This window comes from Anolis sagrei, chromosome 8 (genome assembly GCF_037176765.1).
Source record: "Anolis sagrei isolate rAnoSag1 chromosome 8, rAnoSag1.mat, whole genome shotgun sequence".
NCBI lineage: Eukaryota > Metazoa > Chordata > Lepidosauria > Squamata > Dactyloidae > Anolis > Anolis sagrei.
The window spans coordinates 25,783,179-25,808,441 of record NC_090028.1 but is presented as its reverse complement, the minus strand read 5'-3'; the positions used below and the strand labels follow the sequence as shown (position 1 = coordinate 25,808,441).

At 44.7% G+C, this 25,263-nt stretch overlaps 1 protein-coding gene across 2 annotated transcripts in view; it reads left to right on the top strand.

Moving 5' to 3' along the window:
• The first annotated feature begins 1,361 nt into the window (after positions 1–1,361).
• CA5A (carbonic anhydrase 5A) overlaps positions 1,362–25,263 on the top strand; it is a 38,073-nt gene continuing 14,171 nt past the window's right edge. Inside the window, exons 1-3 of one of the 2 annotated variants that reach the window (XM_060788160.2) lie at positions 1,362–1,586; positions 15,821–16,018; positions 24,221–24,339. In XM_060788160.2, the coding sequence (XP_060644143.2) occupies positions 1,454–1,586; positions 15,821–16,018; positions 24,221–24,339 (450 nt within the window). In that variant the 5' untranslated portion in view covers positions 1,362–1,453. Of the gene's footprint in view, positions 1,587–10,451; positions 10,634–15,820; positions 16,019–24,220; positions 24,340–25,263 lie in introns of those variants that run through there. The other variant, XM_060788159.2, reaches the window with a different exon arrangement.

The following is a 25,263-nucleotide window of genomic DNA, read 5'->3' as shown; positions in this document are numbered from 1 at the left end:
ACTGACACACATGGCTATTTTTGATGACACGCGGCCACTTGCGGCCGCATACAGAGAAGTACACCTTATAAGAGCCAATCTAATTCTATCCTTAAATTTGTAAAAGGCTCTACAAATGTAAATCTGCATGTTTGAGCATTGTTCACTCCATAACTCAGCATGGAATATACATTTTTCTTATTTAAACTATAAATATTGCAAAATTACGTTTATTTTTTCTCGAAGTTGACACCCCACCCAAGTTATGGTAAGGTTTTTGGCAAATTTTGACACACCAAGCTCAAAAGGTTGCCCATCACTGGTCTATGTTGATCACATAATACCATTTCACTGCATTGTATGGATTTAATTAGCCATATGGTTCAGTTTTGAGAGTGCCTTGGACTGCGAGAAGATCCAACCAGTCCATCCTCCAGGAAATAAAGCCCGACTGCTCACTGGAGGAAAGGATACTAGAGACAAAGTTGAAGTACTTTGGCCACATCATGAGGAGACAGCAAAGCCTGGAGAAGACAATGATGCTGGGGAAAGTGGAAGGCAAAAGGAAGAGGGGCCGACCAAGGGCAAGATGGATGGATGGCATCCTTGAAGTGACTGGACTGACCTTGAAGGAGCTGGGGGTGGTGACGGCCGACAGGGAGCTCTGGCGTGGACTGGCCCATGAGGTCACGAAGAGTCGGAGACGACTGAACGAATGAAAAATGGTTCAGTGGAATTGTAGTTTACAAAGATCCTTTGCAAACTGCATTGTATAGGTTTATCTTGAGCATATAACGCCCTTTCAAACTGTATCATATGGCATGTAGATCCAGCCTAGGATAAGTAAAAAGTGGTTGAAAAAGCATAACAACGGAGGAAGAACGAGCCAAATTGGGACAAATGGAAGAGCATGCAATGTGGAAATAACCTTTGCCTCCACTTCCAATATTGCAACAGGTCTCCTTACCGGAAAAACATTCCCATCCCACCCCTTTTTCTTTACAACTAGATACCTTCCTTCATTTACCTATTTACCCTCCATAAACAGCTTTGCATCAAACAACACTTTTCCGCCTTCCTTTCCTTTGCAAGCAGCAGAAGAAATGTCCAAGAAGACTTCTTTGCATTGCACAGGATTGCAGAAACACACTGAGAATGACCAACCATTTCTCAAGGCAAATAATGCATCGGAAAGAAAGAGGAAAAAAAGAGAAAGAGTTGCTATGGGGCTCAGCCGGTTTCTCCGGCCCCTCCACCAAAAACCCAGAACCAATCAAAAACCCTGCAGAGGAAAAAGTTGAATTTTAACTATTTGTTTGGCTTTTTTTTTTAACCCCCGAATGGGTGTGATCACAAGTGTTCATAAATAGGACCAATGTTCCCAGGACGGTCTGAGAAGTCTGGACTTTCTGCAGCATGTTATTGGAGCATTTGCTGCCAGGGATTCAACTAGAAGCTTTGGTTCCGATCCAAAATGGTGCTTCTGGTCCATGCCAGGAAAACGAACCCAATGCGTTGGTTGCAGCGGGTGAAAAGTTTGTGGCGGCCGATGCCAGCAAGACTATGCGGCTTGGTCAGCGCTGGCCATAAAAACAGATACGCTTCATGTAAGTAGCATCCATGTCTCATATTTGAATGGGAGGCATGCATATCAGAAAGCCATCACTGGCGTGAATGTGATCTCAAGAGACTGTATATTTTAAGTGCAATTATAATAAGACACTTAACGTACTTCCTTTTAATACAATGTTTCTCGAGCTTCCTAAGGCTGCAACCCCTAACACAGTTCCTCATGTTGTGGTGAGCCCCAATCATAAAATTATTTTCGTTGCTACTTCATAACTGTCATTTTGCCACTGTCATGAATCGTAATGTAAATATCTGATAGGCAGGATGTATTTTCATTCATTAAACCAAATTTGGCACAAATACCTGATATGCCCAAATTTGAATACTGGTGGAGTTGGGGGGAGATTGATTCTGTCATTTGGGAGTTGTAGTTGCTGGGATTTATAGTTCATCTACAATCAAAGAGCATTCTGAACTCCACTAACAATGGAATTGACCCAAACTCAATCAGGTAGCTTTCCAAGTCAAGACATTATTTTAGCTAGAATTGTTTGGTTTGGTTTGGTTTTCCTTGTAATTTTAATCCATTGGTTCCTGCATCTCTTTCCCCATCATCCATCCCCTTTGAAATCAACTCTGTTTTTGCTGATGGATCATTGGAAGGAGATATGGCAATAATGGCAGCAAATATATGAAGTTTGCGATCCCTGGCCAATTGGCGCCTTGCCATCTCTTTGCTTGGCAGCCTTCTGTCGGAGAAGATGGCACACTTTTGAACCAGGAAATTGTCCGCTTTTGGAGAGCCAAACTTTTAATCCCTTAAGAATATATAAATAGGGTTAGCATTTCGATATTTTTTCTGTAACAACTCCCATTCCCACCCTTGCAAAGAATGTGAATGGGGCATGTAAGACTTCCTAATGCTGAGAGACCAAAAGAGACGGCTGCTCGGTGACTGTTCATTATCTGAAATATAGCCTTTCATTTATATATCGAGACTAAACATGAACATAAGTATCTAAGACAGAACTTTCCAACTTTTTCATGTTGGTGACATATTTTTGGGGCCTGCATCCTTCCGCAACACAGTCATTCGGTTTCCCTAGCAAGCCAGATGCTAAACCAAACTCTTATAAGAGTTTCATACATAATATATATACATTTCATATATTTTTTACTGTATAAACAAGCTTTGGAATTTTTTTCATTTACACTTCCTTTACAGCCGTTTATTCTTGTGTAGCTTCCTCTATGAGGTTCATAACAAACATTGTCAACACAGGGTTGCTGTGAATTTTCCAGGCTGTCTGGCCATGTTCCAGAAGCATTCTCTCCTGATGTTTTCCCTGCATCTATGGCAGGCATCCTCAGGTTGTGAGTTCTGTTGGAAACTAGGCATGTGGGCTTTACATATCTGTAGAATGCTCAGGGTGGGAGAAAGAACTCTTGTCTGCTTGAGGCAAGTACTTACTTACTTAGGCGATCCCTTGTTTTCTGAGGAGGATTGTCTTCCAGTATTCTTGTGGGTCCGTATGTGGCTGTGAAGCCCTGTTCTTGCTCTGCATCTTCTTCCGCAGTGAGGGCATTGGTTTCCAGGTGGAAGGCAGTCTCGGTCGGGGTTGGCTTGACGCGCCTTCCTCTTGGCACGCTTCTCCCTTTCGCCCTCCATTCGTGCCTCTTCAAATTCTGCAGCACTGCTGATCACAGCTGACCTCCAGCTGGAGCAGTCAAGGGCCAGGGCTTCCCAGTTCTAAGTGTCTTTGCCAGAGTTTTAAAGGTTGGCTTTGAGCCCATCTTTAAATCTCTTTTCCTGTCCACCAACATTCCGTTTTCCGTTCTTGAGGCAAGTGTGAGTGCTGCAACTGATCACTTTGATTAGCATTGAATACTCTTGCAGCTTGGCTGCTTCCTGCCTGGGGGAATCCTTTGTTGGGAGGTGATTATGTGGTGCTCACATTTAAGAATTATTGGCATGTTCATATGGAAGGAGGCAATCTTGCAGACATCCTGGCTCCAAGCCCAGGTATTAATAATAATAATAATAATAATAATAATAATAATAATAATGTATGGGTTGTTGATGTCACAATCCCAGGTGACAGCAGGATTTAAGAGAAACAATTGGAAAAGCTGACATGATATGAGGATTTAAAGATCAAATTGCAAAGACTCTGGCACAAGCCAGTCAAAGGGGTCCCAGTGGTGATCGGCACACTGGGTGCAGTGCCTAAAGACCTTGACCTGCACTTAAAAACAATCGGAGCTGACAAAATTACCAGCTGCCAGCTGCAGACGTCCACCTTACTGGGATCTGCATGCATCATTCACCGATACACCACAGTCCTAGACACTTGGGAAGTGTCTGACGTTTGATCCAATACAACAGCCAGCAGAGTGATCTTGTCTGTTGTGGACTCATCTTGTTGTGTTCAAATAATAATAATAAAACGGCAAATAATTAGTTATGTTTTCATTATTCCAAAGTTAAGCATGACTCCTGCATAGTACTTGACAGATCCTAATCACGATTAAATTGACACCCTCCTTCATTTAAAATGCGGACTTTGTGACTTCACTGCTCTGGTTAATTAACTAAGAGTGCATCTACATTGTAAAATTAATGCCGTTTAGTACCACTTTAACTACCAAGACTCGATGCTATGGAATCCTGGGATTTGTAGCTTAGAGAAGGCGGAAGAACATGTAAAACGATTCATTGCTCAACCTTTTGCTCTAGTTCTAAAAAAAACCCCAACTAAAGTAGACTACCCTTTCTTTTGAATGATGTATTTTCTCTACACTCTACTTGGTTGCGTTTAAATATAATATACATAAATATACACCAGTTATCAGCAAACACTCTGCATTATGGCAAAGGTGGGACGTGATGTTATGTCCGCAACTGTTTGCACAGACAGCTAAGATTGCAGTACCTCCTATCAGCTCATCTTGCCCTTTTCCCTACATTACTTAAGGCAAACATGATGGCCAAACAGGTCTGTTCTTCTCTGAAAACATCATATGATATCCCCCCCCTCCCTTCTTTTGCAGAAAATCCTATGGCAACTTAGAAGGATTGCAGTTCCCAGAATCCTCCAAACAATGGCCACCCATTGCTGACTCTGAGAGTTATAGTGCAAAGTAGAATCATAGAATCAAAGAGTTGGAAGAGACCTCATGGGCCATCCAGTCCAACCCCCTGCCAAGAAGCAATATTATCTTCCCCCCCCCCCCCCCACATTGCAATATTATCAGCCTTCCATATCTATCAAAACAGCAGAACAAAAGGAAACAGACAGGGAGGAAAAAAGTATAAGAAAAGGAAGGAAGCAAGCCAGTCCTGGCAGATGGATCTTGGATTCGAACACATCTTTGGTTGGCCTTCAAAAGACTGAAGGCATTTTTCGAACGGCCTTCCTATGTATTTCAGGTTGCAATGATCTGATTGAACTTGTAGATATCCTTAAATCAAGAAATGGTTTTCAAAGATCGACAGAGATATTCACAGAAACGCCGCAGCAAGCAAGAGTCCAAAAGTGGCAGGCTAAAGCAGGGAATGTCAATCCATGGCTAAGACTCGGTCCTGGGCTCACAGGCGATGTGGAAGGCACTGAACAGACTGCCCTCTGGCACCATGAGATGCAGAGCCAACCTCAAGAAATGAGGCCACAAAGTGGAGTCCACAACACACGAGTATGGAGACGAGCAAACCACAGACCACCTATTACAATGTGGCCTGAACCCTGTCACATGCACAAGGGAGGACCTCCTTATAGCAACACCAGAAGCACTCCAATTGGTCAAAGGACATTTAGCATCATGCCAAGTTTTTTAAACTTCTGTGTTTTTTAAAAAATACATTATAATTGTACCCTTGGTTTACTCCTGATACAATAAATAATAAAATAACTTGCAGATTATACATAAATACACACACACACACATATAGCCCCCGATGGTGCAGCAGGTTAAACCGCTGAGCTGTTGAACTTGCTGACCGAAAGGTCAGTGGTTTGAATCCAGGGAATGTGGTGATTTCGTGCTCTTAGCCCCAGCTTCTGCCAACCTAGCAGTTCAAAAGCATGCAAATGTGAGTACATCAATAGGTACTGCTTCTGCGGGAAGGTAACAGCGCTCCATGCAGTCATGCCAGCCAGATGATCTTGGAGGTGTCTACGGACAACACCAGCTCTTTGGCTGGACTTAATGAGAGATCTAGAGAGGCAATTGCCAAGGCTCAGGAGGGTTTCGGGCACAAAAAGCGCTCAAATCACCTCTGACAGATGGCCATCCAGCCTCTGTTTAAAAACTTCCAAAGAAGGAGCCTCCACCACACTCCGGGGCAGAGAATTCCACTGCTGAACGGTTCTCACAGTCAGGAAGTTCTTCCTCATGTTCAGATGGAATCTCCTTTCTTGTAGTTTGAAGCCATTGTTCCGCGTCCTAGTCTCCAGGGAAGCAGAAAACAAGCTTGCTCCCTCCTCCCTGTGGCTTCCTCTCACATATTTATACATGGCTATCATATCTCCTCTCGGCCTTCTCTTCTTCAGGCTAAACATGCTCAGCTCCTTAAGCCGCTCCTCATAGTGCTTGTTCTCCAGACCCTTGATCATTTTAGTCGCCCTCCTCTGGACACATTCCAGCTTGTCAATATCTCCCGAAGTACTAAGAACCTTTACAGATTCAATACAAACCCAGTACAGTAGCAGCCTCAAGGATCCTCTTTTGTTTAGCATTTAGCAGGCTTCCGATAGGCTGCTGTTTACATAGCAAGAACTGGCTTATTTATCCAACACACAGAGTAATTGTTGCATTTAATTTTATTCAAACGGCTAAGTTGGCAACTAGTTATCCTCAGCTACATTGCTGGAGGGTTTGTCCATCTCTTCAAGAAGCCTATTAATGTGATATAATAATAACAATAATAACAATAATAATAATAATAATAATATGATTATGATGATGACGACCTTCCAAAATGCAGACTGTGCAAGGAAGCTGACTGTACCATCGATCATATCCTCAGCTGCTGCAAGAAAATCACACAGATGGATTACAAACAGAGTAGATTACTGCAATGCGCTCTACGTGGGGTTGCCTTTGAAGACTGTTCAGACTTTATTTCCTGGAGTATGGACTGCTTGGATCTTCTTGCGGTCGGTCCAAGGCACTCTCAGAATTTTCTTACAACTTATTTACTTACTTTACTTAGGCAATCCCTGATAGTCCGAGGATGATGGTCCTCCAAGTGTATTGTCCTGGCAGTGGGTCCGTAGGTGACTGTGGAGCCCTATTCTTGATCTGCATCTTCTCCCGCAGTGAGGGCATCAGTTACCAGGTGGAAGGCGGTCCCGGTTGGGGTTGGCTTGACATGCCTTCCTCTTGGCATGCTTCCCTCTTTCACCCTCCATTCGTGCCTCTTCAAATTCTACAGCACTGCTGGTCATAGCTGACCTCCAGCTGGAGCACTCAAGGGCCAAGGCTTCCCAATTCTCAATGTCTATTCCACAGTTTTTAAGGATGGCTTTGAGTCCATCTTTCAATCTCTTTTCCTGTCCTCCAACATTCCGTTTTAGGTTCTTGAGTTCGGAGTAGAGCAACTGCTTTGGGAGACGGTGATCAGGCATCCGGACAATGTAGCTGGTCCAGTGGAGTTGATAGCGGAGGGCCATCACTTCAGTGCTGGTGGTCTTTGCTTCTTCCAGCACGCTGACATTAGTCTGCTTGTCTTCCCAAGAGATTTGCAGGATTTTTTGGAGGCAGCACTGATGGAATCGTTCCAGGAGTTGCATGTGACGTCTGTAGACAGTCCATGTCTCGCAGCTGTATAGCAGGGTTGGGAGGAGAATAGCTTTATAAATAAGCACCTTAGTGTCCCTACGAATGTCCCGGTCCTCAAACACTCTCTGCTTCATTCGGAAAAATGCTGTACTCGCAGAGCTCAGGCGGTGTTGTATTTCGGTGTCAATGTTGACTTTTGTGGAGAGGTGGCTGCCGATGTAGTGGAAATGGCCAACATTTTCTAATGTTACACCATTAAGCTGTATTTCTGGCATTGGAGAAGGATTGGCTGGTGAGAGTTGGAAGAGCACTGGTTTTCTCGGCGTTTAATGACAGGCCGAGTTTCTTCCAACACCACAGATCAAATGCGTCTATCTTCCTTTGCTCAGCCTTTGTCATGGTCCAGTTCTCACATCCATAGATAACTATGGGGAATACCATTGCTTTAACTATGTGGAACTATGAGAGGAAGTCATAGAGAGGAGGGAGTGAACTTGTTTTTTGCTGCCCTGGAGACTAGGATATGGAACAATGGCTTAAAACTACAAGAAAGAAGATTCCAAATGAACATTTGGAAGAATTTCCTGACTGTGAGAGCTGTTCAGGAGAGAATGCTTCTAGAACAGTGTTTCTCAACCTGGGGGAAGGGACCCTGGGGGGGTCGCGAGGGGATGTCAAGTGGGTCGCCAAAGACCATTTTCTGTTGGTCATGGGGGTTCTGTGTGGGAAGTTTGGCCCAATTTTATCGTTGGTGGTGTTCAGAATGCTCTTTGATTGTAGGTGAACTATAAATCCCAGTAACTACATCTCCCAAATGTCAAAGTGTATTTTCCCCAAACTCTACCAGTGTTCACATTTGGAGTATTTGTGCCAAGTTTGATCCCGATCCATCATTGCTTGAGTCCACAGTGCTCTCTGGTTGTAGGTGAACTACAACTCCAAAACTCAAGGTCAATGGCCGTCAAACCCTTCCAGTATTTTCTGTTGGTCATGGGAGTTCTGTGTGCCAAGTTTGGTTCAATTCCATCATTGGTGGAGTTCAGAATGCTCTTTGAAAGTAGGTGAACTATAAATCCTAGCAACTACAACTCCCAAATGACAAACTCTCTCCTGAGACCTCACAACCTCTGAAGATACTTGCCATAGATGCAGGCGAAACGTCAGGAGAGAATGCTTCTAGAACATAGTAATATAGCCAGAAAAACCTACAACAACTCAATGGTAATAATAATAATAATAATAATAATACATGTTTTCCCCAATCCAATACTTTGTTGTTGTTCATTCCTTCAGTCGTCTCAGACTCTTTGTGACCTCATGGACCAGCCCACGCCAGAGCTCCCTGTTGGCCGTCACCACCCCCAGCTCCTTCAAGGTCAGTCCAGTCACTTCAAGGATGCCATTCATCCATCTTGCCCTTGGTCGGCCCCTTGGTCAGAATTTTGCCTTCCACTTTCCCCAGCATCACTGTCTTCTCTAGGCTTTGCTGTCTCCTCATGATGTGGCCAAAGTACTTCAATTTTGTCTCTAGTATTTTTCCCTCCAGTGAGCAGTCAGGCTTTATTTCCTGGAGGATGGACTGGTTGGATCTTCTTGCAGTCCAAGGCACTCTCAGAACTTTCCTCCAACACCACAGCTCAAAAGCATCGATCTTCCTTCGCTCAGCCTTCCCTAAGGTCCAGCTCTCACATCTGTAGGTTACTACAGGGAAGACCATGGCTTTGACTAGGCGGATCTTTGTTGCCAGTGTGATGTCTCTACTCTTTACTATTTTATCGAGACTGGACATTGCTCTCCTCCCAAGAAGTAAGCGTCTTCTGATTTCCTGGCTACAGTCTGCATCTGCAGTAATCTTTGCACCTAGAAATACAAAGTCTGTCACGGCCTCCACGGTTTCTCCCTCTATTTTCCAGTTTGCAATCATTCTTGTTGCCATAATCTTGGTTTTTTTGACGTTTAGCTGCAACCCGGCTTTTGCGCTTTCTTCTTTCACCTTGATTAGAAGGGTCCTCAGCTCCTCCTCGCTTTCGGCCATCAGAGTGGTGTCATCTGCATATCTAAGGTTGTTAATGTTTCTTCCAGCAATTTTCACCCCAGCTTTGCATTCATCCAGCCCCGCACATCGCATGATGTGTTCTGCATACAAGTTAAAAAGGTTGGGTGAGAGGATGCAGCCTTGCCGTACACCTTTCCCAATCTTGAACCAGTCTGTTGTTCCGTGGTCAGTCCTGACTGTTGCTACTTGGTCCTTGTACAGATTCCTCAGGAGAGAGACAAGGTGGCTTGGGATGCCCATCCCACCAAGAACTTGCCACAATTTATTATGATCCACACAGTCAAAGGCTTTAGAATAGTCAATGAAGCAGAAGTAGATGTTTTTCTGAAACTCCCTGCCTTTCTCCATTATCCAGCGGATATTGGCAATCTGGTCTCTCGTTCCTCTGCCTTTTCTAAACCCAGCTTGAACATCTGGCAACTCTCGCTCCATGTATTGCTGGAGTCTTCCTTGCAGGATCTTGAGCATTACCTTACTGGCATGAGAAATAAGGGCCACTGTACGGAAGTTGGAGCAGTCTTTCGCATTTCCCTTTTTTGGTATGGGGATATAAGTTGATTTTTTCCAGTCTGATGGCCATTCTTGTGTTTTCCATGTTGTTGTTCATTCGTTCAGTCGTCTCCGACTCTTCGTGACCTCATGGACCAGCCCACGCCAGAGCTCCCTGTCGGTCGTCACCACCCCCAGCTCCTTCAAGGTCAGTCCAGTCACTTCAAGGATGCCATCCATCCATCTTGCCCTAGGTCGGCCCCTCTTCCTTTTGCCTTCCACTTTCCATATTTCCATATTTCCATATTTGCTGGCATATGGCATGCATCAATCCAATACTAATCATACCTATTTCTCCCCTTCCAACCCATTCTGTGTTGAGTTGGAAAACTTTCCCAATTCTGTTTTGGGTTGGAGTTTTTTTTGGTGCTGGAGGCGTTGGGAAATAGGAGTCTCCTCCAATGACTCAGAACAACAAGAGCAGCAATGTAGTGCTTCTGGCTGGGACGGTGGAGGCTGTCCCTCCTCCTCCTCCTCCTCCTGCTGTTGCTTTTCGGGGCGGAAGGGGGCTTAGCTCCCTGGCTCCGCCTGGTCCGGTCAGCTTGGCGGCGCTCGCTGCGGCCATGGCGGGGATCCTTCCCGGGCTCCTGGGGCGCCTCCTCGGCCGCGACGCCTCCCTCGGGGCCCTTCGGGGGGGAGCCGGGAAGCGGCGATGGTGCAGCCTGGGCTGCTGCGCCTCGTACCGCCTCCGGGATGGAGGTGAGCCTGGAAGGGAAAGAAAGGGGTTGGTAGCAATAGGAGTCTAGAAGGGAAGTAGATTTGCATGTATATGGGTTTGTGTGTGTGTTTGCAGGTATATCCCAGGTATGCACCAACTTGGGCTCTTCTTCCAGGTGTTTTGGACTCCAACTCCCACAATTCCTAGCAACCTCAGGCCCCTTCCTTTCCCCCTTCAGCTGCATAAGCTAAGTGCTGGGCCCATGAGCAATTGTTAGGCTGTGTTGCCTATGCAGAGTGCAAGAAACTTCCTCTACAGCAGACCTGGGCCAACTTGGGCTCTCTTTCCAGGTGTTTTGGACTCCAACTCCCACAATTCCTAACAGCCTCAGGTCTCTTCCTCCTCAGCTGCTGGGCCCATAACCAATGCTTAGGCTCTTTTGCCTGTGCAAAGTGCAAGGAAGCTTCCTCTACACCAGGCATGGGTCAACTTGGGCTCTCCAGGTGTTTTGGACTCCAACTCCCACAATTCCTAGCAGCCTCAGGTCTCTTCCTCCTCAGCTGCTGGGCCCATAACCAATGCTTAGGCTCTTTTGCCTGTGCAAAATGCAAGGAAGCTTCCTCTACACCAGGCATGGGTCAACTTGGGCTCTCCAGGTGTTTTGGACTCCAACTCCCACAATTCCTAGCAGCCTCAGGTCTCTTCCTCCTCAGCTGCTGGGCCCATAACCAATGCTTAGGCTCTTTTGCCTGTGCAAAATGCAAGGAAGCTTCCTCTACACCAGGCATGGGTCAACTTGGGCTCTCCAGGTGTTTTGGACTCCAACTCCCACAATTCCTAGGAGTCTCAGGTCTCTTCCTCCTCAGCTGCTGGGCCCATAACCAATGCTTAGGCTCTTTTGCCTGTGCAAAATGCAAGGAAGCTTCCTCTACACCAGGCATGGGTCAACTTGGGCTCTCCAGGTGTTTTGGACTCCAACTCCCACAATTCCTAGGAGTCTCAGGTCTCTTCCTCCTCAGCTGCTGGGCCCATAACCAATGCTTAGGCTCTTTTGCCTGTGCAAAATGCAAGGAAGCTTCCTCTACACCAGGCATGGGTCAACTTGGGCTCTCCAGGTGTTTTGGACTCCAACTCCCACAATTCCTAGCAGCCTCAGGTCTCTTCCTCCTCAGCTGCTGGGCCCATAACCAATGCTTAGGCTCTTTTGCCTGTGCAAAGTGCAAGGAAGCTTCCTCTACACCAGGCATGGGTCAACTTGGGCTCTCCAGGTGTTTTGGACTCCAACTCCCACAATTCCTAGCAGCCTCAGGTCTCTTCCTCCTCAGCTGCTGGGCCCATAACCAATGCTTAGGCTCTTTTGCCTGTGCAAAATGCAAGGAAGCTTCCTCTACACCAGGCATGGGTCAACTTGGGCTCTCCAGGTGTTTTGGACTCCAACTCCCACAATTCCTAGGAGTCTCAGGTCTCTTCCTCCTCAGCTGCTGGGCCCATAACCAATGCTCAGGCTCTTTTGCCTGTGCAAAATGCAAGGAAGCTTCCTCTACACCAGGCATGGGTCAACTTGGGCTCTCCAGGTGTTTTGGACTCCAACTCCCACAATTCCTAGCAGCCTCAGGTCTCTTCCTCCTCAGCTGCTGGGCCCATAACCAATGCTTAGGCTCTTTTGCCTGTGCAAAGTGCAAGGAAGCTTCCTCTACACCAGGCATGGGTCAACTTGGGCTCTCCAGGTGTTTTGGACTCCAACTCCCACAATTCCTAGCAGCCTCAGGTCTCTTCCTCCTCAGCTGCTGGGCCCATAACCAATGCTTAGGCTCTTTTGCCTGTGCAAAGTGCAAGGAAGCTTCCTCTACACCAGGCATGGGTCAACTTGGGCTCTCCAGGTGTTTTGGACTCCAACTCCCACAATTCCTAGCAGCCTCAGGCCCCTTCCTTTTCCCCCTCAGCTGCTTAAGCTGAGTGTTGGGCCCATAACCAATAGTTAGGTTCTGTTGCCTGTGCGGAGTGCAAGGAAGCTTCCTCTACAGCAGGAATGGGCAACTTTGGCTCTCCAGGTGTTTTGGACTCCAACTCCCACAATTCCTAGCAGCCATAGGTCCCTTCCTTTTCCCTTTCGGCCACTTAAGCTGAGTGCTTGGCCCATAACCAATTGTCAGGCTCTGTTGCCTGTGCAAAGTACAAGAAGCTTCCTCTACAGCAGACCTGGGGCAACTTGGGCTCTCCTTCCAGGTGTTTTGGGCTCCAACTCCCACAATTCCCACAATTCCTAGCAGCCTCAGGCCCCTTCCGTTTCCCCTCAGCTGCTTAAGCTAAGTACTGGGCAAGGACCTCTACAGCAGGCCTGGGCCAACTTGGGCCCTCCAGGAGTTTTGGACTTCAACTCCCACAATTCCTAGAAGCCTCAGGTCCCCTTCTTTTTCCCCCTCAGCCACTTAAACTGAGTGCTGGGCCCATAACCAATTGTTAGGCTCAGTTTCCTGAGCAGAGTGCGAGGAAGCTTCCTCTACACCAGGCATGGGCCAGCTTGGGCCCTCCAGGAGTTTTGGACTCCAACTCCCACAATTCCTAGCAGTCTCAGCCCCTTCCTTTTCTCCTTCAGCAGCTGAATCTTAGTGCTTAAGGAAGCTTCCTCTACAACAGGCCTGGGCCAACTTGTAGGTTTTCTGTAGACTGTATGGCCCAATAGTTGGTTGGGTTTGTGGATGAGTAGGACATCTAGGAATGGCAGTTTTCCAGATGGTAATTATTTGGGTCATCCTTTTTGAAGATCGATCAGGACCATATTTGCCCTCCTTTAATCTGCTGGGACTTCTCCAAGAACTTCTCCATTCTCCAAGGTGATTGCCAGTGGTTCCAAAATGACTTCCACACATACATACATATGTGTATGTGTGGATATTCCAGGTTAGCTTGGGCTATCTTGGGTCCTCCAGGTGTTTTGGACTTCAACTCCAACAATTCCTAGCAGCCTCAGGTCCCTTCCTTTCCCCCCTGAGCCGCTGAAGCTGAGTCCTGGGCCCATAACCAATTGTTAGGCTCTGTTGCTTGTGCAGAGTGCAAGAAGCTTCCTTTACAGCAGGTATGGGCAATTTGGGCTCTCCAGGTGTTTTGGATTCCAACTCCCACAATTCCTAGCAGCCTCAGGTCCCTTCCTTTTTCCCCTCAGCTGCTTAAACTGAGGTTATGGGCCCATTACTCAGCTTAAGCAGTTGACGGGGAAAAGGAAGGGGCCTGAGGCTGCTAGGAATTGTGGGAGTTGGAGTACAAAACACCTGGAGAGCCCAAGTTGGCCATACCTGGAATTATCCACACATACACGTATGCATGTATGTATGTATGTATGTATGTATGTATGTATGTGTGGAAGCCATTTTGGAACCATTAACAATCATCTTTGAGAGTTCTTGGAGAATGGAGAAGTTCTTGGAGAAGTCCCAGCAGATTAAAGGAGGGCAAATATAGTCCTAATTGATCTTCAAGAAGGACAACTCAAATAATTACCATCTGGAAAACTCATTCCTAGATGTCCTACTCATCCACAAATCCAACCAACTATTGGGCCACAGAGTCTACAGAAAACTTACATACACAAATAGATACCACTGCCATTCCTAGAACTCCTACTCATCCACAAACCCAATCAATTAGTCCGTACAGTTGACAGAAAACATACACACATGTATAGATACCTACATAAGAACTCCAAGACCAAGAACAGGCCAGGAGTGTCAAGTCAAAGATCCACTCAGAGGAAATGTGTTCTTCCCATACATCAAGAGAACCACTGACCGCAAAAGGAAGCTGATAAAGAAACTCAACCCATATTATTGAATAACTCAGACATTTTGACCACTCTAACAACTACCACGTCAGGCTACACAGAGAAGCCATTGAAATCCACAAGAAGCATGTAGAGAATTTCAACAGAAAGGAGGAAACCATGAAAATGAACAAAATTTGGCTACCAGTATTTTTTTAAAATAATCTAAAATCAGGACAGTAAATAAAGAACAACATTCGGAAAACAGGGGAATTCCAGACATGAATCAACCAGGGCCAGCTAACACCTCCCAAGAAGAAGGAGGAGGAGAAGGAGGACTTAATTTTTCTACCCCACCTCCATCTCCCCGAAGGGACTCAGGGCGGCTTACATGGGGCCCAAGCCAGGATGGAATTAAAAACAAAGCGTAAAACAACGTAAAACAACATAATAATAGCTAGCAACAACAATAACAGCAGACTAATTTTGGAGCGGTGGAGGAAGGACTACTACATGAACTAATTGAATCGGTGGATAACAATGTATAACGGCATAGGAAACAACAAATGATTCCCCCAGCCAAGAAATAGCCAGGCTTTGAAGCTGCAAGGCTTTTCAATGCTAATCAGGAGACAGATGAGGTGGTTTATTGTAGGTTTTTTCGGGCTATATGGCCATGGTCTAGAGGCATTCTCTACTGACGTTTCGCCTGCATCTATGGCAAGCATCCTCAGAGGTAGTGAGGTCTGTTGGAATTAGGAAAAAGGGGTTTATATATCTGTGGAATGACCAGGGTGGGACATAGGACTCTTGTCTGCTGGAGCTAGGTGTGAATGTTTCAACTGACCGCCTTGATTAGCATATAATGGCCTGACAGTGCCTAGAGCAAACTTTTGTTGAGAGGTGATTAGATGTCCTTGTTTGTTTACTCTCTGTTGTTGTGCTGTTGTAATTTTAGAGGTTTTTTTTTAATACTGTTAGTCAGATTTTTTTCATTTTCATGGTTTCCTCCTTTCTTGAGAACACAGAAATGCTGGACCACTCTCACAACCACCATGTCAGACTACACAGAGAAGCCATTGAAATCCACAAGCATGTGGACAATTTCAACAGAAAGGAGGAAACCATGAAAATGAACAAAATCTGGCTACCAGTATTAAAAAACTTTAAAATTACAACAGCACAACAACAGAGAAGAAACAAACAAGGACATCTAATCACCTCTCAACAAATGTTTGCTCTAGGCACTGTCAGGCCATTATATGCTAATCAAGGTGTGCTTCTTAAGGCCCATTCAAACTCACTCCTCAGGATCTCTGGTTCTAATTCACTCACCACACCGTCAAAACTATCCTCAGTATTATTATCCTTCCTATACAGATTTTCTGTATAGTCTCACCACCTTCTCTTGATCGCACTTATGGAGATCCCATGCCATTATGTCAGCTCTTCTCCTCCTCCTCTTTTCCAGTGCACCCCTTATGGCAGAGCCCCATCACTATCCCGGGAGGCAGTCGCCAGTCACCCATCAACATCCAATGGAGAGACAGCCTTTTCGACCCTCGCCTTAAACCCTTGGAGATACGCTACGACCCAGCCACGTGCCTCCACATATGGAACAATGGCTACTCCTTCCTGGTCGAGTTTGAGGACACCAGCGACAAGTCAAGTAATTGAATTATAATACTGTGATTAGAATTGTATTGTGATTTTGGGGACACAGCTGAGTTTTATTGTCCTCTACAGTGCCATATAATTTCTGAATTTTTGGGCTGAATCGACACTGCTCTATATTCCAGGATCCGACCCAAGATTATCTGCTTTGAACTGGATTGTATGAGGCTCTTTCTACACTGCCCCATAATACAGATTATCAAAGCAGATAATCCACATTATATGAACTGGATTGTATGTGCCAGATAATCCAGTTCAAGACAGATCATCTGGATTTTATATTACAGTGTAGAAGGGGCCTTATATAATACGGTTCAAAGCAGATAATCTGGATTATATGGCAGTGTAGAAGAAGCCTCATATAATCCAGTTCAAAGTAGATAATCTGGATTATATGGCAGTGTAGAAGGAGCCTCATATAATCTGTTTCAAAGCAGGTAATCTGGATTATATGGCACTGTAGAAGGAGCCTCATATAATCCGGTTCAAAGCAGATAGTATGGATTATATGGCAGTGTAGAAGGAGCCTCATATAATCCGGTTCAAAGCAGATGATCTGGATTATATAGCAATGTAGAAGAAGCCTCATATAATCTGGTTCAAAGTAGATAATCTGGATTATATAGCAATGTAGAAGGAAACTCATATAATCTCCTTCAAAGCAGGTGATCTGGATTATATGGCAGTGTAGAAGGGGACTCATATAATCCGTTTCAAAGCAGGTAATATGGATTATATAGCAATGTAGAAGGAGCCTCATATAATCCGGTTCAAAGCAGATAATCTGGATTATATAGCAATGTAGAAGCCTCATATAATCCAGTTCAAAGTAGATAATCTGGATTTTATAGCAATGTAGAAGGAGCCTCATATAATCTGCTTCAAAGCAGGTGATCTGTATTATATGGCAGTGTAGAAGGGGCCTCATATAATCCAGTTCAAAGCAGGTAATCTGGATTATATAGCAATGTAGAAGGGCTCTCATATAATCTGCTTCAAAGCAGGTGATCTGGATTATATGGCAGTGTAGAAGGGGCCTCATATAATCCAGCTCAAAGCAGATAATCTGGATTATATGGCAGTGTAGAAGGGCTCTCATATAATTTGCTTCAAAGCAGATAATCTGGATTATATGGCAGTGTAAAAGGGGCCTCATATAATCTGCTTCAAAGCAGATAATCTGGATTCTTTGCTTTGATCATCTGGATTATATGGCAGTGTAGAAGGGGCAGTGTATAATCTGCATCAAAGCAGATAATTGGGATTATATGGCAGTGTAGAAGAAGCCTCATATAATCTGTTTCAAAGCAGATAATCTGGATTATATAGCAATGTAGAAGAAGCCTCATATAATCCGGTTCAAAGCAGATCATGTGGAGTCTTTGCTTTGCTCATCTGGATTATATGGCAGTGTAGAAGAGGCCTCGTATAATCTGCATCAAAGCAGATAATCTGGATTATATAGATCCAGTATGAAGGTGTTTGTACACTGTACAATTGATCCAGTTTGACACTGCTTTGAACCTCCCTGGCTCATGGCTATAGCATTTTAGGAGTTCCCAATGGAAAAAAGTTCCTTAACAGCATCATTAAATGTTAATGAAAGAAAAGGTTGCTTATCGCTTAGCCTGTGTGCGCTGATAAGATGTGGCATAATGCTCTTGAAATCACCTAGAAGGCAAGATAAGCGCAGCCTTTTTCAATGCTCTCGATCCCTTTGGAATTGTTTAAACCCACCAGGAAGTGAATGCTTCCAGACCATTGGAGCAATTTTCCCCTTCACTTTTCAAACCAAAATGTTATATTCAACGTAAACGGTATTGAAAAGCTATATTAGCGCATTTGCTGCATATAATGTTCCAGTGGGCGTCCACTGCTTAAGAGAGTTGGGTGTTATCTCAAAAAGCCATTCACTGATAAGCTTTAAACATGAATCTTTTTAGCGCACACTTCATTAGCGGAACATCTAATAGCATTCATCTGGTGCATTCTATGCTGATTGTTATTATTATTATTATTATTATTATTATTATTAATAATAATAATAGTATTAATATTATTTTACTGGTTTACACATTCCCGGCTTTCTCAAGATGCCTAAAAATACCTAAAAATTGGAGAATTATATTGAGAGCTGGGTTGCTGTGAATTTTTGGGGCTGTCTGGCCATGTTTCAGAAGCATTCTCTCCTGACGTTTCTCCCACATTTGTGGCAGGCATCCTCAGAGGTTGAGGGGTCTGCTGGAAACGAAGCAAGTGGGGTTTATATATCCCTGGAATAATGTCCAGGGTGGGAGAAAGAATTCTTGTCTGCTTGAGGAAAGTGCGAATGTTATTTGTTCATTTATTTATTTACGACATTCCTACCCGGCCTTTCTCTCTCACTCAAGGTGGGACAAAAAAATCAGTAAAATAGATGAATAACTAGAATGCTTAGAGCAGGGGTCCTCAAACTAAGACCCAGATACGGCCCTCCAAGGTCATTTACCTGGCCCTCGCTCAGGGTCAACCTAAGTCTGAAACTACTTGAAAGTACACAACAACAACACTCCTATCTCATCAGCCAAAAGTAGGACCACATTTCCCATTGAAATACTAATAAGTTTATTTATTATTTATTTATTATTTATTTTCAGTATTTGTATTCCATCCTTCTCACCCCACAGGCGAGTCAGGGCGGATTACAGTGTACATATACATGGCAAACATTCAATGTCATAGACACATAACATATATAGACAGACACTCAGAGGCTATTTAACATTCCAGCTTCTGGCCACCAGGGGAGCTGTCGCTTCACCATCCGTTTATGACACTGATGAAGTACTTCCTCATTCTTTGCATACTTCCTGGAGATTTTTATGGCCTCGTAAATCAGTTAAATTATATTTCATAAAATTGTTATTAATTTTAATTATTTATTGTTTTCAAGTTTTTCCCCCCACTACAAATAAGATATGTGTAGTGTTCCTAGGAATTAATTCATATTTTTTTCAAATTATAATCCGGCCCTCCAGTTTGAGAGACTGTGACCTGGCCCTCTGTTTAGAAAGTTTGAGGACCCCTGGCTTAGAGGTTCCTAGAGAGAACATTCGAATGAAATGATTTGATTATCCAAAGTCAAAGCTGGAAATGGTCTTGCGGTTTGTACAAGCGCACGTTCTTAGCAACCTCACAATCCAACACATGCTGTAACCCTATGCCCTGTTCGGCCTTTTCACTGACCAGGAGGGCCTCTATCTTGTCTGGATTCGGTTTCAATTTGTTAGCCCTCATCCAGTCCGACACAGCTTCCAAGCACCGGTTCAAGGTCTGGACCTAGTTGAATTGGCCCTCTGTTGTCTGATCAGATTGGGTATTGCTGGGTGAAGTGACCTTCTTTGGTGGCACTGTGTTGGCTCTTGTGAGTGAATTGGCCCAATGCGGTGTCACTGTGTTGGCTATTGCTGGGTGAAGTGGCCCTCTGCAGGGTCACTGGATCAGCTGTTGCTGGGTGGAGTAGCCCTCTGTGATGTCACCAGATTGGCTGTTACTGGGTGGAGTGGACCTCTGTGATGTCATTGGGTTGGCTGTTGCTAGGTGAAGTGGCCCTTTGTGATGTCACTGACTTTGTGATGTCACTGACTTTGTGATGTCGCTGGCTTTGCTGTTTCTGTCTTCTGTGGTGTCACTGGCTTTATTGCTACTTGGTGGAGTGGACCTCTGTGAAGTCACTGAGTTGGCTGTTGCTGGGTGAAGTGGCTCTCTGCAGGGACACTGGATCGGCAGTTGCTGGGTGGAGTGGCCCTTTGTGATGTCACTGGCTTTGCTGTTGCTGCCTTCTGTGGTGTCACCGGCTTTATTGTTACTTGGTGTAGTGGACCTCTGTGATGTCACTGAGTTGGCTGTTGCTGGGTGAAGTGGACCTTTGCAGGGTCACTGGATCGGCTGTTGCTGGGTGGAGTGGCCCTTTGTGGTGTCACTGGCTTTGCTGTTGCTGGGTGGAGTGGACCTCTGTGGTGTCTGTTGGCTGTTGCTGGTTGAAGTGGCTCTCTGCAGGGACTCTGGATCGGCAGTTGCTGGGTAGAGTGCCCTTTCTGATGTCACTAGCTTTGCTGTTTATGTCTTCTGTGGTGTCACTGGATTTGTTGTTGCTGGGTGGAGTAGCCCTCTGTGATGTCACTGACTTGGCTGTTGCTGAGTGAAGTGGCCCTCTGCAGTGTCACTGGGTTCGCTGTTGTTGGGTGAAGTGACCCTTTGTTATGTCACTGGTTTGGCTGTTGCTGAGTGAAGTGGCCCTCTGCGGTGTCACCGGGTTCGCTGTTGTTGGGTGAAGTGGTCCTTTGTTATGTGGCTTGGCTGTTGCTGGGTGAAGTGGCCCTCTGGTGTTACTGGGTTCGCTGTTGCTGGGTGAAGTGGCCCTTTGTTATGTCACTGGCTTGGCTGTTGCTGAGTGAAGTGGCCCTCTGCGGTGTCACCAGGTTCGCTGTTGTTGGGTGAAGTGGCCCTTTGTTATGCTACTGGTTTGGCTGTTGCTGAGTGAAGTGGCCCTCTGCGGTGTCACCGGGTTCGCTGTTGTTGGGTGAAGTGGCCCTCTGCGGTGTCACCAAATTGGATGCTGCTGGGTGAAGTGGCCATTTCTAGGGATTGCTATATCTTCCAGCAACTTCTGCTGGAAGCTGGCCTACAGAGCCCTTGGGAAGTGTTCTCTCTCGAAATCTCCAGCAAGACTATAGGCAGTTGGCCGGAGAGTTAAACTGGAAAACGTAAGGGATTCCTATTGAGAAATATTGTAATCAAATCCATTAATCAGATCTAGTAAAGGTAAAGGTTTTCCTCTGACATTAAGTTTAGTCGTGTCTGACTCTGGTGGTTGGTTCTCATCTCCATTTCTAAACCAAAGAGCCGGCATTGTCCGTAGACACCTCCATGGTCATGTGGCCAGCCTGACTGCACGGAATGCTGTTACAAAGGTCAAAACTCCAAATGTGGAGGGACGGCTGCACTTACTCCGAATCCTTCCGGTCCTTAGAATGGCCCTATTTTCAACAAATTACAATTATTCTGCTTGATAACTCCTTTTCATAATCTAAACATAATCCCGTGCTAAATTTTGATTGAATTCTTCTCTGTAGAATTACTAGTAGATGTAAAACCTTGAATTAACCCCTGCTTCTTCCTTCTGTTGCAACCCTCAGTCTTTTCTTGTACTAGAAATCCTTTTGAATGTCATTGAAAATGTAGACCTGTCCTTGATTCCTTTGCATCCTCCCTCCCGCCTTTCCGGAGTCCTCCTAACCTGCACTTCTTTCTCTTCTGCGCTCTCTTCTTCCTTTTGTGTTTTTTTTCTCTCTTTTGCATTCAGCAAAAAAATTAGAAACAGATAGAGAAGAGGAAAAAAAGGAATGGATTAGAAGTTTAAAGCTGCTTTAAAAAGGAAACAAAATGCAGGAAGCTTTCGATAAAGGAACGTGGGATTTGTAAGTGGTAGGAACGCTGCACTCAACGCAAATGGGATTCACGCCAAAGGTGAGGAGCCTACATTCTGCTGCTGGATATATAGATAGAAGGAAAGTAAATAAAATGGAAAATGAGAAACCAATCAGCAAGAAATATCCAGAATTGCTTGTGCCTGTTCCTTCCTTTGAAAGGCATTCCTTGTACTACTTACTGCAAAAATAAATATTGCAAATATAAATAAGTAAATAAATATTGCAAATATAAATAAGTAAATAAATATTGCAAATATATTGGTTAGGTCAGTGTTTCTCAACCTGGGGGTTGGGACCCCTGGGGGGGGGGTCTCAAAGGAGGTATCGAGGGGTCGCCAAAGACCATCAGAAACAGTATTTTCTGTTGGTTATGGGGGTTATGTATGGGAAGTTTGGCCCAATTCTATCATTGGTGAGGTTCAGAATGCTCTTTGATTATAGGAAAGTTATAAATCCCAGCAGTTACAATTCCCAAATGTCAAGATATTTTTTAACCAAGCTCCACCAATGCTCACATTTGGGCATATTGAGTATGCGTGCCAATTTTGGTCCAGATCTATCATTGTTTGAGTCCACCGTGCTCTCTGGATGTAGGTGAACTACAACTCCAAAACTCAAGGTCAATGCCCACCAAACCCTTTCAGTATTTTCTGTGTACCAAGTTTGGTTCAATTCCATTGTTGGTGGAGATCAGAATGCTCTTTGATTGTAGGTGAACTCTAAATTCCAGCAACTACAATTCCCAAAGGACAATATCACCCCCCTCCCCCAAACCCACCAGTATTCAGATTTGGGTGTATTGGGTATTTGTGCCAAATTTTGTCCAGTGAATGAAAATACATCCTGTATATCAGATATTTACATTACGCTTCATAGCAGTAACAAAATTACAGTTACGAAGTAGCAACAAAAATAATTTTATGGTTGGGGGTCACCACCACATGAGGAACTGTATTAAGGGGTCACAGCATTAGGAAGATTGAGAACCACTGGGTTAGGTGCATAAGTATCATTTCACCACAAGATGGCAATCATGGATCGCCTCTTTGCTGTGTTTATCTCTCACTATTTCTGTGCAAATACTGAAATATATTTCTGTGTTTACTTAGGAAAAGAGATGGAAAAGTAGCTCTCCTTTTGGAGATGAGTTTGGGCAATTTACATGAATCATAGAATCATAGAGTTGGAAGAGACCTCATGGGCCATCCAGTCCAACCCTCTTCTGCCAAGAAGCAGGAAAATTGCATTCAAAGCACCCCCGACAGATGGCCATCCAGCCTCTGTTTAAAAGCCTCCAAAGAAGGAGCCTCCACCACACTCCGGGGCAGAGAGTTCCACTGCTGAACAGCTCTCACAGTCAGGAAGTCCTTCCTAATGTTCAGATGGAATCTCCTTTCTTGCAATTGATTCCTTCCTCAGTCCGGATCTCCCTCCCCAATAATTTCCATTGCCCAATCTCCCAGGGTTTTAAAATTTTTAATTTTATCCTTTAAATTGGCCCTGCCCCGTGTAATCCTGTGTGTTTTATGTCTGATTTTATACTGCTGTCTCGCTTATTATTTTGGTTTTGTATTTTATGTTTTTATTTTTTAGTTCTGTTATGTTTTGTGTTATACTGTGCTAAGCTTTTGTGTAATATTGTGTTTACTGTATTGATGGGCATGACCTCATGTAAACTGCCCTGAGTCCCCCTGGGGGAGATGGAGGGGGGTATAAATAAAGTTGTTGTTATTATTATTATTATTATTATTATTATTTGGAGCCCCCGGTGGCACAGTGGATTAAACCCCTGTGCCGGTAGGACTGAAGACCGACAGGTTGCAGGTTCGAATCCGGGGAGAAGCGGATGAGCTCCCTCTATCAGCTCCAGCTGGTCATGCGGGGACATGAGAGAAGCCTCCCACAAAAATGATAAAATATCAAATCATCTGGGCGTCCCCTGGGCAACGTACTTGCAGACGGTCAATTCTCTCACAACAGGAGCGACTTGCACGCTCCTGACACGACAAAAAAAAAATTATTATTGTAGTTTGAAACCATTATTCCGTGTCCTAGTCTCCAGAGCAGCAGAAAACAAGCTTGTTCCCTCCTCCCCATGACTTTCTCTCACATACATGTCTATCATGTCTCCTCTCAGCCTTCTCATCTTCAAGCTAAACATGCCCAGCTCTTTAAGCCGCTCCTCATAGGGCTTGTTCTCCAAACCTTTGATCATTTGAGTCGCCCTCCTCTGGACACATTCCAGCTTTTCAACATCTCCAGTTGTGGTGAATGGGGAGACAGAGCGTCAAAAACACACGAATGCAGTTTTTTTTTTGTTGTTTCAGGAGTGACTTGAGAAACTGCAAGTCACTTCTGGTGTGAGAGAATTGGCCACCTGCAAGGACGTTGCCCAGGAGACGCCCGGATGGTTTTTTAAAATGTTTTATCATCCTTGTGGGAGGCTTCTCTCATGTCCCCGCATGAGGAGCTGGAGCTGATAGAGGTAGCTCATCCGCGCTCTCCCCAGATTCGAAGCTGCAACCTCTCGGTCTTCAATCCTGCCGGCACAGGGGCTTAACCCACTGCACCACTGAGGGCTCCTATACACTTCCATGAAAGATACACATCAAACATTTCTGCACAATGCACATGAATCACACAGGACAGAGATACAGGTAGTTGTTTATATAGAATGATGACAGAAGTGTCTTCTCTCCTAATACGTTTGCTTTTCTGATGCGCAGTTATTACCGGAGGCCCCTTGGAAAACAACTACCGGCTGAAGCAGTTCCACTTTCATTGGGGGGCCATCAACGAATGGGGCTCCGAGCACACCGTTGACTGCAAGGTCTTCCCAGCAGAGGTAAGATTATTGGCAACCTGTGACGCTTATGGCAAAACAATGGGGTTTTCTTGGCAGAATTACTCCAAAGGAGCTTTGCCTTTCTCTGAGGCTGAGAGAGTGTGATTTTGCCATGGTCTCTCAATGGGTTTCAGTGGCCAAATATTGATTCCTGGTGCTCTTGGCAGGCAATTCTGTCCAAGTTCTGGCTGGCCTCTGGAGTGGGGAAATGGCCAGGACGATGGACACAGTCATTTCTGAACATCCCCTCTCACAGACCAGAGCCAAACCAGATGTTGCCCTAGAACCCTGAAACACCTTTTCATCACAAACCACACTCTGTCCAGGTAATCCATGTTGCGGTAAGTCATAGCAGGACCAAGTGTGTGTGTGTGTGTGTGTTGAAGAAAAACCTTATGGTGGTAATTATTATGTACAGCTGGTAATGTAGGCCAACCAGCAAGCTTGGACCACACCCGATAAGGCAGTGGTTCTCAACCTTTCTAAAGCCGTGACCCCTAAATACAGTTCTTCATGTTATGGTGACCCCCCAAACATAAAATTATTTTCGTTATTTTCATTGCTACTTTAGAACTGTAATTTCACAACTGTTATGAATCATAGCGTAAATATCTGATATGCAGGATGTATTTTAATTGTTACAAATTGAACCTAATTAAAGCATAGTGATTAATCACAAAAACAATACGTTCAAGGGAGTATGGAAAATGGATTATTGCGGTTTATCAGTCTATGCGGAAGCTACCCAGTAGTCTTCCCAGCCCTCTAGTTGAATCACACAAAGTCAGAGTAAAAGGAAAAACAAATTTTACTCTTGAGTAGTCAGAGATAAATATGCAGCTTTACAAAATAACCAGCTTTGAAAATAAACTTAGTCCATTGCAGCAAAATAACTCACACGAAAGTCCAATGCATTAAAATTAT